Source organism: Cyphomyrmex costatus, unplaced genomic scaffold (assembly GCF_001594065.2).
Source record: "Cyphomyrmex costatus isolate MS0001 unplaced genomic scaffold, Ccosl1.0 scaffold36, whole genome shotgun sequence".
Taxonomy (NCBI): Eukaryota; Metazoa; Arthropoda; class Insecta; order Hymenoptera; family Formicidae; genus Cyphomyrmex; species Cyphomyrmex costatus.
In genome coordinates, this window is record NW_017277774.1 from 4,737,238 (window position 1) to 4,755,005 (window position 17,768).

The window sequence follows — 17,768 nt, forward strand, 5'->3', positions numbered from 1 at the left end:
AATTATAAAAATAACATTTATTTTTATTTTAACACTTATTTTGTTATATTATTTTTGTAATTTCTTCAGGCAATATTTTGCATATACTTGTAAGTATGTATGTTATGTAAGATTAATATTAAAATAATAATACACGTTTAAAATAATGCAATTTATTAACCAAATTAATATCAAATAGATAATTTAAAAAAAGTAAAAAACATAATAAATTAAATATTATTTTTAAAAAATTTAATATTAAAAAGTTCAATTACGCAATTTAAGTATGCAATGCATTATGTATTATTTACTTTGAATTTTATGCTCTCCAAAATATGCGAATACCACATTGCTTTAAAAAACATGAATAGTAAATCCTTGCTAAAAGACACAATTAAAAGTTTATAAATATAGAAATCTTTGATTCGAACACTGCATGTATTGTTTTAATTATACTATTGTGCAGTAATCAATAGAAAAGAGAAATTAGGAAATCTTTCAATCCTTCCTTCTTAATCATATTGATTAAGGCTACCATATATGATGTGAACTAATCACATTATATCATTTTTCGTAAGGTATAAAAATTACATGAGAAATGACAGGTGATCACTTTCACAGTTACTCTCCAGGATTTCTCATAGTGGTTTAGTTGATTTATTATTTTTTATCATGTAGCGCGGTTTATAAAACAAATATTTGTGTTTATGATTCAGTAATTAAAATTACTATTACATCAATATACATCGACAAATTACTTTTAGATAGCAGAGAAATTGAATGAAAGATGTATTTACGCTGAAGCGTACAAAAAACTTTTCGAAGACACGCTGCATATAACAAACTTGATATAATTGCGCAATGTCCTTTTATTCATATTTTTCATTAAATATACGACGGCAATAAAATCTTTGAAAGTAGACTGTAGAATTTGATTAACATGTAGATAATTTCTTTTTGCGTATAAATGTTATGACAAGGTATTGGCTAATCTAAAAAAATAATACGTATATATTTATGTTTACGCAAGTAAATATCTTTATATTTACGTGAAAGTTTGCAAATGGTTTTTATATGTACGTATATATTTACATTTATTATCTATTAATTAGAATATTTATGTAAGTAATATTGTGATAAAATTTAAATTGAAACAATTATAGATACTATCGGATATTATCTACATCGATCCGTTAAGTACACATGCAGACGCTCTGCTAGACGAAGAAGATGAATTCGAGGATGATGACGACAAGTTTGTGGAAGGAAATGAGAGAGAGAAAAGAAAGTGGCCGAGCAAGAGTGTAGAGGGTTCAAGAAAATATAAAGTGACTGGTACAGTTCTGGATCGCAAGGTAATATCGTTAAGTTCCTTTGAAGTTCAAGTTCTTCCAAGTTTAATAACGAAGGTCTCTTGGTATTTCGAAATTAACTTCGTCTTTAGATTCGCTCTATCGATGTTTTTTTTTACATGGATTTTTATTATATATAGATACATTATGCATCTTATTCTATAATATTGAGATCAGAAATTTATGCATACGCATGTCATACATATATTTTGCGTGATACGAGAATTAGTAATAAAATAAGTTGAGAAACTCTGTAAAAAAATGAAGAAATCTGCAATAAAAAAGCGTGTTGAATTTGTTAATACATAATATCATTTGATTTTTGTCGCTCCCTAATAGTACTTGTGTCCAGAGGACGTGACAGTGATCAACTCGGATGATAAAGACCTTCTTTTATCTGAGTTAATGACCTGCGGTATTATTATCTATGACATTACACAGGAACCAGACCAGATCAAGGAAGCATGTTGGATTTTGAAGGGTACATTAATACATAAATATATCGTTATTATTTTAAGATTGTAACAAGAAAAATAATTCTTCTAAAAAAATTAATTATTATTTACTTCGAATAAAATTTTTGCATTTTAAATTAATACATTTTATTAAACGTTAAATCCCTCCGCCTTTTCTTGCAAATTGCAAACGCAGTTTGAAAATGAAATTTTCAACCTTAATTAATAATTAAGACAAGGCTGGTATAATTTCATTATTCTTTTGCATGTCTACATTTAACATGGTGTCAAAAGAAGAAAATATTAAAGTTTATTATTTATATTAAATTGCATATTTTTCATTATTAAAATATATTTATACAAACAATTTTTAATTAAAAAAAGTACCCAGCTTGAAAAACCATGTTGTATATTTTGAGCATTGAAAACACCCATTTTTTTAAATTACATTGTGTAATTAGTAGGAATTAAATTCTTGCACACTGTTTATATTTTCATAAAATTTTTCCCTTACTATGTATATTTACATATCGATCTAATGTGTGTCATTTATTGTTATTTAAATTTTTATTTTCTATTCTATTAGGGAATAAATAACGATATTATTTTATTAAAATTATATATTAGTTATACTTAGTTTGTTTTAGTGTGTAAAGTAAATGGAAAGTGTTTGATACGTTAAGCTGTTATTGAATATAAAAGACTAGTTTCAAATTTTATAGCCACGTAGCTTTTATCGACACAATAAATACGGTCTCTTCTACTTTCAGAGCTTATTCGTATGTTGGAAAGTATGGAAAAAAAATCGCCAAAAGCTTTTAAACAAGAAGAGTCAACACGATATTTTATTTTGATTTCCACCATAATGACATGGGCTTTCACAAAGCCGTTAGATCCGGTAGATCCAGATTTACCATTCACAGAAGCAGATTACCGAAAACGAAAGCCTCATCCGAATTACAAGGAACACATTCAATGTGAGAGAGAGGTTGTGGCCGTGAAGAAGATCGCCAAATTAAAAAACAAATTACGAACGTTAGTTATTTGTTGCGGTATCACATACGGTGAGGAGGAAGGACCACTTCATTATCTCTTTAAAATGGCATGGCAAAACGCACCTTTCTTACCTATATTTGGCAAAGGACAGAACAAAATACCTCTTCTACATATTCGTGACTTGGCCGCGTGAGTAATAATAGAAAAGGAATATAAAGACTTTTATATTGTTCCAGAAATTGCGATATTGATATTTGTTTCAAGATGCGCCTTGAAATACGTTATATAAGAAATTTAATAATGCTTACTTGTGCAATATAGAATAATATTTGCAATAAAACTTTTTCTTATTAATATTATCTGTAAATTTAATCTAAATCAAATTATTAATATTATATAACCGGATCACTATTATTGCAATTCTGCAATAAAACAATTTATAACAATATAATACTATTTTTTATCAATTTTATTTTTGTATTTAGTATTAGAAAATACAATTTTACAAGTTAACATTTTTATACATGTAAAATACTCTCTAAAAAATTGACATTATTAAAATAAAAATAACAGTAAAAATATAATAATAAAATAATTTATGTTATAGATAATATAAATATATAAAAATTTAATGTTCTATAAATTTTCATATTTTCAATGTAGGATGTTAGCGTAAGCTTATTTGAGTACGCTGGAGTTCTAATTGTCTGGCTAACCAAATCCGCTTACTGTTACAAGTAATTTGATTTGCAGAACTGTATCCTCAGTGTTACAAAATTGGCCTCCTATGCAATATATCGTGGCAATAGAGCGGGAATTAATCTCTCAAAATACGATTGTGAAGGTACAAATCCGTTTACTTATCGACAAACTAAATACTATTATAAAAATACAATATTTTATAAAATACAAGTATTTTCTTAAATTTTTCGATTAAATTCCTTATTTTATAAAGAAAATACTAGAACAAATTTAATTGTTACATACGGTTAAATATGCATATCTGCAATAAGGAAAACATAGACAAATTGAAAATCATTATTATCATAATCTTTAGTACGTTGTTATTTTTTGGCATAAACGTATATTGACCTGAATTATTCGAAATGGGGGTTGATTTCATTAATCTGATTCATATTCAGTTTTACTCGCGCAAACCAGTTTTGGAAACATTCTTCGTTCTACTTGTGTAAACTGGTTTACACAAGTAACACGGAGTAAGGAATCCAATATTTAGAGTTGATCTTTTTTTTAACAAGTCCATTGAAAGATAGAGAATATTAACTCTTCACTGTTAATTTAAGAATATTTTCTTTATTGTGAAGATTTGCATATCGCGTGCAAACTATTTCATTTTATAAAAATCTTCACAAGACGCAAATGTTTAGGTATATATTGTATATATAGGTTTTACATATTGATTATTATGCATTATAGATTATATAAGATAATTATATACTTTTAGTATTTTTACATTTTTATATCTTTTTAAAAGTAAAACGTAAATTTTAAATAATTTTATGATAAAACAAAATAAGGAATTTAAAAATAAATGTACTGCAATACATAAACCATTTTTATCTTCTGATCAATATGTTTGTAAACAGAAAATTAGTCAAGGCTTAACTACTGGTAATGTAAAAAGCGTATCAAAGGAAGAGGCTCTTTCGTTGCCAGAAGTGTCTCATCAAGTATATGATCAAATGACAGTAGATTTAAACATTGATCCTGTGTACATCATTGACCAAATATGCTGGTATTTTGAAATGCCATTTCGAGATGTTGTAGACATAGTTATAACAGAATACAAAACAGCGCGGAATCTACGTCCAGTGAAAATAATCGTTCTTGGTCCGCCAGCATCTGGCAAAACACGGATTGCTCGATATTTCGCAGATTATTATGGAATACATTATATTCATGTGAAAACATTGGTCTCTGATACAATTCAAAAATTGGTGAGTGTATTTATTCGTGAAAAGACCAATCGCTATCAACATACGCGCGCATTCTGTAATAATTAGCAATAAAATTAACAATTATAATTCTAAGATCGACAACATTGAAGCTGTGAAAGCAGGTATAAGACGACAAGATGACATAAGAGATACAACAGAAAGTGCAGGTGGCGACGAGGATAAAAGAACTGAAGAAGAAGCAGAGGTGAGCCTGAAAAGATTGCAAAAGGAACTTGATGAGATCCGGTCAAACATGGCAGCGAATAATGGCCGTCTCGACGATATCATCTTAAATAAGTGATTAAATATTAATGTGCTAGTTCTACAATTCCTTCTATGCTTTCAGTTTTATTCGAGCTCAGCCTTGCAAGCTCGTATATATTTAGAAAGTTGACATTGTTAGTCAGCTTTATTTCCTGCGTTGTCGTGCTGTAATCACATTGCCGAAACATTATCTAATTAACAGCAAAATGAAACATTAGTCTAGTTCACGTTAAAGTTAGAATGTCTTCCTCCGAAAACGCTAAGTGTATATAAAAAGTTAACTCATTTACATGCTTCTATATTATGTTCCATTCGAATCGATACATCGGTAATGCATATATAACAAAAAAGTGCGAATTTGTAATAAATAAACATGTATTCTTGTATGTTTTTTCAACATTTTCTAGAATTAACGAAGCTAGTTACAACAACTTAGTTAAAATAACCTTATATGCTTGGAACGTATTCACTGGTTAAATATACACATCAAAGTTTTGACATAAACATCTAACCAACCATTGTAGAATAAATTTCATTATACACCGTATGTTACAAACTACGTTTCATCAACTTTGTAACAGAGATGTAACATGTTGCAAGATAGTATTTAAGTCGAAAAATAATACTTAATTTATTTACTTGAAAATGGCAAATTTACTCCTCGACAGAGCTAACGTCAAAATCTGTTACTGACGTTGAGTTTGTGAAATTAATTTAATTTATGTCAATTAAATTTATAGTTAACTAATTAATTTCAAAATAACATAACTCGTATAAAAAAGAATGTGTATGTGTGAATACTAAACTTATTTTAATAATATTAATTATAATTCATACTGTAACATACATTCTTTATTACATCTACAAATTAAAAATTATTGGAGTTACTCAATTATATTTAATTGAACGGATTTAATAGACCTCAGCTCCGGAAGATTAAATACAAATTCAAATTCAAATTGTTAAATTACAGCTACAAATTTTAAAATATTATTTTTAATAAGATTTTAAATTTATCTGCTTTTAAAATAAATAATTGAATTAATATACTATAATATTAACAAACGATGTTTTGTACTGTTAAAAAGATGATAATAGAAATATTAATTACATAATAGGTTGTTCCTAAGCCGGTTGAATTCGAAAGACTGTTTGAATCAAGGATATGTGATGGATGGACATCCAAAGACCCTTGAACAAGCCAAGAATCTATTTTTGATCGACGATTTAGAAAAAATCAAAGAAAAATTCACGGACGACAATGTCGAAATGAAAAATGTTAATACGATGATTCTACCGGAATTGATCGTAGTTCTGGAAGCGAGTGATGAGTTTTTAAAAGAACGAATCATAAATCGTCCAGAGAGGGAGATACAAAACACACATTATACGGAGGAGCACATGCTACGACGCATGAGAGAATACAGGTAGATATTAATCATGTATGCGAGATGGGAAAGAAATATCTATGGCTTAAAAGTGTCTACGTTCATAAAAAGAGAACTGCGGTTTATTCATATTGTGATAGGTTTGACGAAGAAATCGATATTGAAGCTAATTTTTAATCTCGCACAAATGGGATTGAAAAATTTATGGATAAAGATCGATTACATCCGTAAAAAATGTAATAAGTAAAAAAATCAAATACATCATGATAAGTTAAAAATTACGTGACAATTTAGTTATTTTACGCTACGACACAACTCAAAACAAGGGACTCACTCGAGCGACTTTAATTCGATTAAAGAGTTTTCAGTTGAATGCTTTTTATGCTATATATGTGTTAATAAAAACCTGCTTCTATTTTTCTGCAAATTGTATTTAAATAATAATTTAAATAATAAAATAAATTAACAATTACTGCTTTTTTTTACATTGTGCATTTGTACAAACAGATAAAACTGTGCAAATGCAGTTTATATAAATAACTTATTGATCGTTAAAATACAAAAGTTTATTTATACTAAAGTTATGCAACAACTGTACATACATACACGCAATTATGGTTGATATTCTAGGGAAAGAAACACAGACGATAACACGCCGTTACAATTATTCGACGTAATGGAAATCCATCCACTTGTCATCTCTGTGGAAACTGACGTTTGCCCAGATATGTTCCCTACAATTTATCGGTGCCTGGAAAAATTAGGAAAACCAAGAAATTACGGTACCCAATAATTCATACTCTTTCTCGACTTTATCTCATTTCATTTTTTTTTCTATATTTTGTGATACGAGCCTCAACATCTTCTATCCGTTTCCATTATTACTGCATGTTCGTTTCTGTTATCATACGCCTATTCATTATTCCTAGCCATGTCTAAACTAACGAAAAAATAAATGTCACGGGATAACGTCTCCATTGTTTGCAGTAAATTTTATTAAAGAGGACTTATTCTTTAATAAAGCTGTTGAATCACGACATAAAAACTTTCTTCAAAGTATATATATGTATCAAGTAATAATTTCAGCGACCTTAATTTTTAATATACTTTTGTATTTCTCGTTAGTTAAAGGTCGTTCCTTTCGCCGTTGGACAATCTTAGTTCGTTTTTTCTTTGTTCGTATCGTAATTATATCTCTGCGATCTACAAAAAGAGAAAAAATAACATCCAGTTCAATTAGCTTTAATCGAAGATATTGGCTCTTTACGGATTAATAAAATAATATCGGAGCTACTTTTTATTGATTCAATATAACGATAATGAAAAAAGCTTTTGCAAGTAGAGGGTTCTTATACAATTTATTTATTATTCAAATTATCATATTCATTCTTCCACAATTTTATTTTTGTTAAATAATATTAGAAATTATAACGTCGAAATACTTTTTTTATCTAGGACCAACAACTGAGGAAATGGAAGTTGCACGGAAACGCGTTGAAACGGAAACACAAGCTGCTGAAGTTGTGGAAAAATTGAGAAAAGAGCAAGAAATTTTGGAATGTAAAAGGCAGCGCGAAAAGAAAATGATGGAATGGGTTTGTAAATACTTTCAATACTATATTTTATAACTATATGTAATTGAATATATGTTAATTTATTCCGCATTTTCATTAATATTTATGTTTAACGAATTATTGAATTAGTATGGTACAGAATAATAAATTAACTCACAAAATTGATATTAAAACTTTAATATTAGGTTTGCCAATGTACATAAATTACTTATTTACATATGCAAGCCAATTTAATTATTAAAATTGCCAAACTGTTTCTCAATTGCTTAAAGTATAAACACTGATATATCATAGTATATTTGATTCAATGAAAATAAAATAAATTTATATTGTCAATAATTAGTGTAATATAATTTATAGTGTGTATAATCTGCATATGGTAATTTTTTCATTCCTTTTTTATACTATTGCAATGTATGTTTGTCATAAGCGAGCTTTAATCTATCCGACGTAATCACGACAGCAGTTATTAAGTTTCTGCTTAGCTGGGCATGATTCTGAAAGCAGATTCGGCTTTTCTTTCAATGAAATCGCACCGTCAACCATGAACGCCACGCTATTGATACCGACGATGCCTGTATAACGATGAATATTTTTATACTAGGCCAACAACGTTTCCAATGTTTCCACTAGATGTTTGCAACGTGCATATTATATTGTTTTGCAAACCAGCGTAAAATTTTCAAATTTAAAAATTATTTTTGAAGGAGAAAATTAGTAGTTCGTAAGCGGATATGAAGATTAAACGAACCGAATGAGTTGAAGTACTGGCTTGCAATATTAATCTATTTTTTGTACATATCTGGAAATTTATGCGACTGGATTAGCGTTTACGGGACTTTTCTACATACGAAGCTTGAATCTGTAGTTTATACATTAACGATTCAAGCTACCGACAAATGCAAATGCGTATCGATCACGGTTGGTCGCTCATGAGAGGTGGCTCTTTGTAAAATCATAATTATACAACAGTAATAATTCAACTAGAGTAGAGAATAAAAATAAAAAAAGATTTCTAAATATATTATATAACACAAATATTAAATTATCTAGATTCTAACTTGATTTCTTTTCTCATGTTAGTCATTGTAAGATATCCGTCTTATGACATGTACATTAAAGCTCTCAAATAATTCTCTTATTCATGATTATTTCACGTAAAATGGAAATTTTATTATTTGTAAAATGTATTCTCTAAATTAACTCTCTGACTCTAAAACGTAAATCTGTAATATATTATTATAATTGACGTTGGATCTATAAGACCAATGTAAGAAATGTTAATTAAAAGGTACAAATTAATTTCAAAATATCAAAACACGTCTAAACAAGAATGAGTATTAAGCATAATTTGATATTGCAGTAATAATTTAAATTTGCAGATTTAACATAAAGGAGATTAAATTCAATACTTTTGACAGAGATTTATAATTGAGTGACTTTGATAGATCCACTGTCAGCTCCGCGAGGGGGGGAAGGAATAAAATTAATTCGCCTGGATTTGAATTTCTTCAACTATCAGCAATATATATACCATGTAATCCAGTAATATAAATCTCATAACCAATAAAACATTGTCTTTTACAGGACAACTTGATGGAGAAGCTGAAATTAGAGGAGGAGGAGAGACTTTGTGTTTTGGCAGAGCCGTTACGCAATTATCTGATGAAGTACGTTTTTCCAACTCTGACAGAAGCTTTAATAGAAGTGACAAAATTACGACCGGAGGATCCAATAGATTTTTTGGTTAGTACATATATTATCGTTTGTTAACATTTATCAACTTTTCTGGTTCTATTATTACCGCAGAAATATCGTACTATTGTATATTCAATTACGAAAAACGATGTAATACGTATAACGCTTCCATCGTTAGGGTTCATCAATTACTGTTTTGTTGGTAGAGTTGAGATAATAAGTTTAAAATTACGTAAAGCAAAAGCGAAAAACGTCGCGCAAGAATACAATAAAATTAACTTACCAAACTCGCACAATGTACTGTGACAAATAAATTATAGTATCGCCGTGTTCTGACGGACTAACTCCGTCAGTTTAAATGAATTTAGCTCGCTGTACTGAAGGAACTCTGAAATAAAATTATGTCAAGCGACCCACTTTTAATTCGGTTAAATTCACAGTTCGTTTGGCATATCCAAGAAAACGACAAGATGTTTGACGATTATACCTTACCAGACGGGAATTATTAATGTCCGGGAATGTAACAAGAGTTAAAAGATAATTTTTTTTTGCACAAATATATCAATAATTATTGCAAAACAAGATGTTTGATAACGTTTTCTTGAATGTCGTGGCCGGTTCCATATAACATTGTCGTAATCGGTTCGCGAAATAATAGTAAAAGAGTTACACGGACTTGCGTATTATATAATAAAAAAATTATTGATGAAAAATATCATACATGTTTTAAATTATTGAAAGATTTTATGTTGTCAAATGTATGTTGTTTTTCTTTTAAAGATTAAAAAATCTATATCCATTAAGGATGTTACATCGCAGTATTTTTTTCATCACAATCTCAACAAGTGATTTAAAAAATATCCCGTTATATTTAAAAGATTTATAGAATTTTATAAAATATTATTGAATATATATATATATATATATATAATAATAATATCTCATTCAAACAAACATAAAGATACTCCGATATAGATCAAACCTACTGTAATATTGTAACTTTTATCATTTAAAAGCTTTAAGTAGTTTAAATAATAATTGATATTTAAATAACATTTCAAGCGAAAATTCGTGTTTGATAATTATCCGTAATTAAAACTGTATGAATTCTGGTAATTCTGGGACATTTTTCTAATTTTTAAATAGCGTAAAAAATTGGAATATTTTGTTTCACACAATTATTTTCCACAGTTTTCATTAATTTATTATGTAGACTAATTATCGTATTATATTTATCCAGTCGTAATTTGTATGTAAGTAAAAATTTTGAAATATCCTCTAAAACTAATGATAAAAAACTTGGATGGGCCAAAAGGACCTATATATTTTTTTAGCGCCACAAAAAAATACATATTCTCATTACGGGTTAATTATAAAAAATGATAACTCGTGTACATATGTGCGCGTACATATGTGCAACTGCAATTAATGGAAGTGAAAGCGTTAGACACACAAACATGTTTAAAGTCTATCGAATAAAATTCCGTTGGGACCTGTTTGCTGTGCAAACGTTCTAAGAAATCGCCAAACTAGGCAATTCCGTTAGATTTTCGACACAGTTCGGCAATCGCCACGAAAGGAACATTTTCACATGTGCAAATGCGAGAACAACTTTCACACTTCAAATCTTGTTCTCGTGGAAATCGATAGGTTGCTGCTCGCGATTAGACGCCGTTCCACTCCGGAGCATCGAACCATGAGGGGAATAGGAGCATGACCGTTCTCTTGGCTCTCTGTCGACCATATCGAGACCTTCTATCTATAATTTCGTGATTTCGAGCTTCGTCGGTTTTGATCAGTCCGTTATTATGGAGAAACGCAAAGGGCATTTTGCAAAGCAATTTTTTTCACTATCAGCTTCAGTAATCGTTTTAATTCGCTTTATTATTCACAATCGATCTCTTCATATATAAACGCAATTTGTATTATCGCGAATTTAGTGTTAAACAATATTTCATTTTTTAAAAATATATTTGATGTATTTACTTATTTTTACATATATATTTTAATTTTTTAAAATAAAATATTTCAAACAATTTTATGTATATATGATATATATATATATAATATGTGTATAAATATTTATTACATTATAATTATTTAACTAAAAGGTTAACATACGGCACATTATATTGATGTTACTGAGTTAATGTTTGCCAATTTGCTTTACAACTGTTTTGCGAATGACCAATCTCATCTTTATTTTTCCAATTTTCTATTTCCCCTAATCATAAAATCGCCTGTGTGTGTAGGAGAAAGTTCTTGCTCACTTTCAATTTGTTACAAAGTTTTCTTTTAGACAGTGGTTTTTTCATGAAAATTGGTAATAGAAAGTTCTCATTGTATATAGATAATTTTATAAATATATAGATACAACTTTATATGACTAAGAAAAGCTATGAGGAGAAAGAGGAAGAGACAGAAAGAAGTCAGAAGGATAGAAAAGGGAGATACAATGTCGATAAAATAAATTCGTGTTATCTTCGACGTTCCAATGGTTCGATAAACTAGTATATAATGGTATTGTAGCAATATGTCCAATCTTTAGAATTCATTATTTAAAAGATAATCACTTCATATAAATGCAGTCTCAGAGAGCAAGTCAAGGGATAATATGGGGATAAAATGGATAATACAGCAATTCGGAGTTGTTGTTTGTTGAAGGACATTTATGACTACATCATTCCCTAAATGTATTACCTCTTTTAGTGATAAAAAGAAATAGAATTTCTTCCATTTATCTAACTTATTTATATTGTTCTTATGTTTCTTGATTACAAAATGAATCTTCTTCAATCATTTTTCAAATTTATCTATCTTCTTCGTCACACTCAGAGAAAAGGATATAATGGTAGTAACTATACAATGACATATATAAGTACTATATTGTATGTAAAATTAATGTATCTAGTTAAATAAATTATTTTATAATTATTGCAACTATTATATAGTTTATTTAATTATGCACATTACTCACCTATTCACAATACACAATTCTATTTATTTAACTTGTCTAGTTGTTATTTTTATTGTTACAACTTATACTTTTTTCTGAGTGCACAAATTTATAAAGGTAATTTAAATCGTCTGCTAAACTATTCAAATTTCAAAAATATTTCAACAATATATTTTCCATCTACTGATGAATTATAGAGAAAAATGTTGACTGCTGAAAATTTCACATCGTATCTGCTTTGATTGTTTAGATACCGATCTCTAAGTCTGGTGAATCATTTGATGAAGTTTTGATACATCAATACTTTTTCATGTTATCACAACAAAGTGTTGTCACAGTCTATATATTTAATAAATTACTCAATATTTATTATAAACTTTTCTGAAGGTCTTTAATATCTTTAGTGGAGTTTTTCATATTTGCCTTGAACTTCCACGTATATTCGACTTACAAAGATTTAATCGTATTCCCTTCGTGTATTCGAAATCGATTCACTAGTACAAAGTACTGTTAGACGCCATTTCGTATAATTACGAAATAACTGTGACCATTGAGACCGTACATGTGGATGTATTGTTTTCTAAATATTACATTGGACTTGTGTAGCCTTAACTAAATTTTCTGAGCCATATACTCTCATTATTACACGTGTCACTGCGCAATACGATAAAATGCTGTAGCGTCTCTTAGACGTATAGATAATGTGATCATTTCTATGCGGACCGCATGCAAACAAATCAGGATTCTAACGTTGTTTGGGAAATATCGAGACACGAGCGAATACGAGATTGCAAGGTAATAGAATACGATAACGCAACAATAAGCCAGTATCTTTAGACGTTCTTGCATAAGAGCGTGCTGCCGGTCGCGCGGACCAAGTTACAAAGGAAAATTAATAACGAGGTAGAATGCGCGATGTGTGACGTCATGACTATGTTAAAATTACAAATGCAACGTAATATAACATTTACACTGTTATAAATAAAATGAGCGACGTAACACAAGATTTTATGATTTCATTATAGCCTTATAATGTCTCGGCAGATAATTTTAGTGAAAAATAATGAGTTTACGAGTTTTAAAATAGAGCAAATACTTAGTTAAATTATTTATACTTCTAATAGTTATTTTTGTAAGAGAATAAGGAATTTTAAAACATCACAAAATGCAAGCTGTTTTTACATTGTGACGTTATAATTTTCTATTAATAAATTCCTGTGAAACACAAGTTTAAGCCCGTTGCTATCATAACGATGTAACAGTCAGATATATCTATTAAAAAGTATTTCGCAATATCGATGTATTGGAGAAAATTGAATAAAACACGTTAAGTTGTATGTGAATGCTACCGGAGAAAGAAAATGTAACAAAGAAATTCAATGCGTGTCATGTTATATAAAAAATTGTATAAAAAAACAGACTAATATATCTCTATTTAATATAATATTAAAGGACTACTGGTTAATAGCTAATTACTGATAATTTTTTTATAAATAGTTCTTCGTATTAAAATTAATAAAATATAGAAAGAGACCCTTATTGCAACGATACCTAATTTATTAACAGTAACAAATCTCATACAACCGATGTTAATATTCACTGGTGTATAATAATCATTAGTAATTCAAAACAGAATGCAGAAAGGAACATTATTAATTTTGCTGAAAGTATTTCCGAGGGAAAACATTTTTAAATTATCTCTTAAACACGTGATATTATTTATGATACATATTAGACTTATATTCTCATTTATTATATTAAAGAGAAAAAAGAGAGCTTTTCGTGTTATATGAGATCGTATTGACTGTATTGTACTGACGTTACGTAGATATTCATGCACATATAAAATATAGAGATGACGCTCACCGCAGCAGTAACTAATTTATTAATAGCGGCAAACCTCATGCTGGTGTTAATATTTAGTTGGATAATAATTCATTAGCTGTTTAACACAATGCAAAAGGAATACACAGCATTAAATTTCTATTAATTGCTAAATTTCATAAATCACCAATTTGGTGTAATAATAGAAAATAATGGGATTGACGCAGCGTTTAATGCATTTCTGCAATAAACAATTACAAACTTAATAATACGTAACGATCTTCCGCGCAATATCCTATAACTTTCACATTTTGTAAATGTCGATCGAGATTCGCCATTTCCGAACGATCCCGCATTAAGTATTGTTTAAGGTAAAACTATGTAGCAGCATTTATGATAGCCGCATTGTTGTACCAATCATTGTTTCAGCTAGAAATAAAACAACAACAAAGCTTTCGCGATAATGCAAAGAATTGAAACGGTGAAGGTAAAGCGATGCGTAGGTTGTCCAACATTGAATCGTGAGAAAAATTCTGATGCAAAAATCAGAGCGTAGTAGGACGAATGACATTGAGAGTGAAAGTGGGTCGTAATATCGGTTGTAAATGGCATACGACCTGTTTCTAAACGGACTACGAGGTCGACTTTATATTCTTGCGTATTCTCATATACGGGCGAAGAATGCAGGATCACAGTCGGGTTAATTATATAGAAACTGCAGCACACTGTCGGAAAAAGTTCCGTATACACATTTTAATTGAAAATACAATTGTGTGAGTTAAAAAGCTTTTAAGTGACTTCCATTTGTAATAAAACGTGCCTCGCAATATTTTGCTTTATAATTAATCATGCTTTATATTACATTTTATTTGCAAGTTTAATTAACTTATTACTTTTTGTTATGAATCTTGCATGTGTGTATTGAAATATTTTACCGTTGTTATATTGACAACTAAATTCACAGTTAAAATATTACAGGAATAGTATATAAGAAATATACTCTTGTTCCAGGCCGAATATTTATTTAAAAAGAATCCCGAGGGAAGGATGTTCGAGCCGGATTACACAGAAACAATGAGCATGCTCCTGGATGCTGTCGGTCGACAACAAAATGATGCTCTTCCAAGGGAAGGATTGGAAACCGACGTTGCACAATTTCTCAAAAGGCAAGATGAACTGTTCACCGTGAATAAAATAAGAAAAAGCGGAATGCAAGACGTGGACAGAAAGATAGATACGACGTCGATTCTCGAACAGAATTTTGAGTATGAGAGATTTGATGATTCTGAAAAGGAAGAATTGGATTCCACTGAACGAACGACCGACGAAATCGGAAGCGAAGCTTAACGAACCGTCAAATTATTCTTAAAGTAGATAGTAACTTCTTACTAATCTGGATACACAACATGGTGGAATTTAAAGACAAAAATCCAACTGCATTTCAATATTTATGATATTCTGCCAATTGACCCTCCGGAGGGTTGAATGACGGATATGACACTAAAATCTATAACACAGTTACTGAGACTGGGGAAGACCTATTTAATTTATGCTAATTAAAAGGCTATAATTAATTTCAAAGAATCAAAATGACATAAAAATGAATACTAAATATATTTTAATAAAAAATAATCTAAATTTGCAGAGATATAACATAATGAAAATTTAATTATTTAACATTTGTGACAAAGATAATTATAATTGAGTTATGAGGATTAATTTTTATTCCATGTTAATACCACATTTATTATTTAATATTTTTTGTTTTAAGATCACAAATTCCCAAACACCTAAATAAAAGATGTTTAATATAAATACTCTTTGATATTCAATATCAACTTATCATGCATAATAACTATGTTAACTTGACTGTGACGTTTTTTTTCATAAACATTATTTTTTTAACCCAATAATGCCGATATTCATCCAGACGTGATTTTGTCTTTAGACACGTGCAATATGAGCTAAATATAACATGATGTACTTAAATAAACTCCTCTCTCTTACTATGTATTTTTCTTTTTAATTAGACTACATATTCGTGATTTAAAAAATAACATTATTGCAATTTTTCATAAAATTCTCATCTCATTGCATTAGATATATGTGTGTATATATATATATATTTATATATAAAACGCGTGCACTTTGTTTGTGTAATAATCAATGCAATTTATATATATATTATTATAGAGCTGCTTGATAGTTGCAGATTTATATTGCAGCTCCAGCAATTAGTAAATTGTTTATAATAATATTCCACAGAATATATTTGAATGCAATATATATATATATATATATATATATATATAAATAGTTTATGTAATATTTTTCAATGTAAATATTCTATATCCCCATATCTGATTTTGGATTCAAGCGCTTATGCTGTTCTGTTGTGCAACAAGCAGACATTCAAGCTGACCGTTCGAAGCGAGGGATTTATCTCTTCGATACGAAATCGCATTTTACACACGCATCAATTGAATTAAAAGGAAACAAACAGTAAATTGTATTAACTTTTATTGAGAAATAAATATATGTAAGAAGAGCTTATGTATAACAGAGAAAAATCTTTGCTATAAATGTTTAGAATTTGTGCACGTGCGATTTCTTGGAAAGGATTTCAGCGAGTTTGTAGTCCTTGACCAGGTAGACTATATCTATGGAAAGCTTACATAACTTTAATCACTTCAAAACTTGTCATACATATAGGTACAGAATCCTAAGTCAGTTAATTTATAAAGCCTACTAACGGAAAAAAATTATCACCATTTTTTTAATGGGATTTTTGATTATCACAGTTTCACATAATTCGATATATGTATAACGTTAATATAATGATATATAATAACGATATCGTTAGGAAATATCGCGTTAACTTGTAATAGACGATCCGTCAAGTAATACTTTGCAATTATTTTCTCGACTGGAAACGTGTCTAATTTTCTGTTACATTTAGAATCAAGCTGGCTAACATTGGCTTGCCTAACTCTACTCATAGTTTAATGTATGCCTTTCTAGATCATAGCATAGCTATTTAACGGACAGATGAAAGAATGAAAAATAGCAGTTTGATTTGCGGTGGTTAATCAGCGTTAATAAAAATAATCCACTATAATATAATTTTTCTAACAAAGGCAAAACAGTTGCTTATTATTAAAAACAAATTCTCTGCTTGTTGTGTTCACAAATATTTGTTTTGTTTACGTAAAGTTACGTTAGTTAATTTATTGACGTAGGTTAAATTATTCGCCTCCACTCTGTGCATCTTAATTACGCAGATAATATCGTTATAGCGATAGTGAATCAAGTACTATGCAAAAC

The 17,768-nt window shown here is 29.1% G+C and overlaps 1 protein-coding gene across 1 annotated transcript; it reads left to right on the forward strand.

Annotated features, from left to right (window-relative positions):
* Nucleotides 1–1,112: 1,112 nt before the first annotated feature.
* On the forward strand, nucleotides 1,113–15,976 carry LOC108776412 (adenylate kinase 7; the record flags this gene model as incomplete). Its single annotated transcript, XM_018543019.1, is given in 11 exon segments — nucleotides 1,113–1,334; nucleotides 1,671–1,812; nucleotides 2,557–2,971; nucleotides 3,536–3,626; nucleotides 4,390–4,740; nucleotides 4,835–5,037; nucleotides 6,123–6,431; nucleotides 7,023–7,174; nucleotides 7,848–7,987; nucleotides 9,554–9,712; nucleotides 15,456–15,976. Coding segments are annotated over 11 exon segments (2,520 nt in total), but the record flags the coding sequence as incomplete, so codon positions are not given.
* Nucleotides 15,977–17,768: the final 1,792 nt, after the last annotated feature.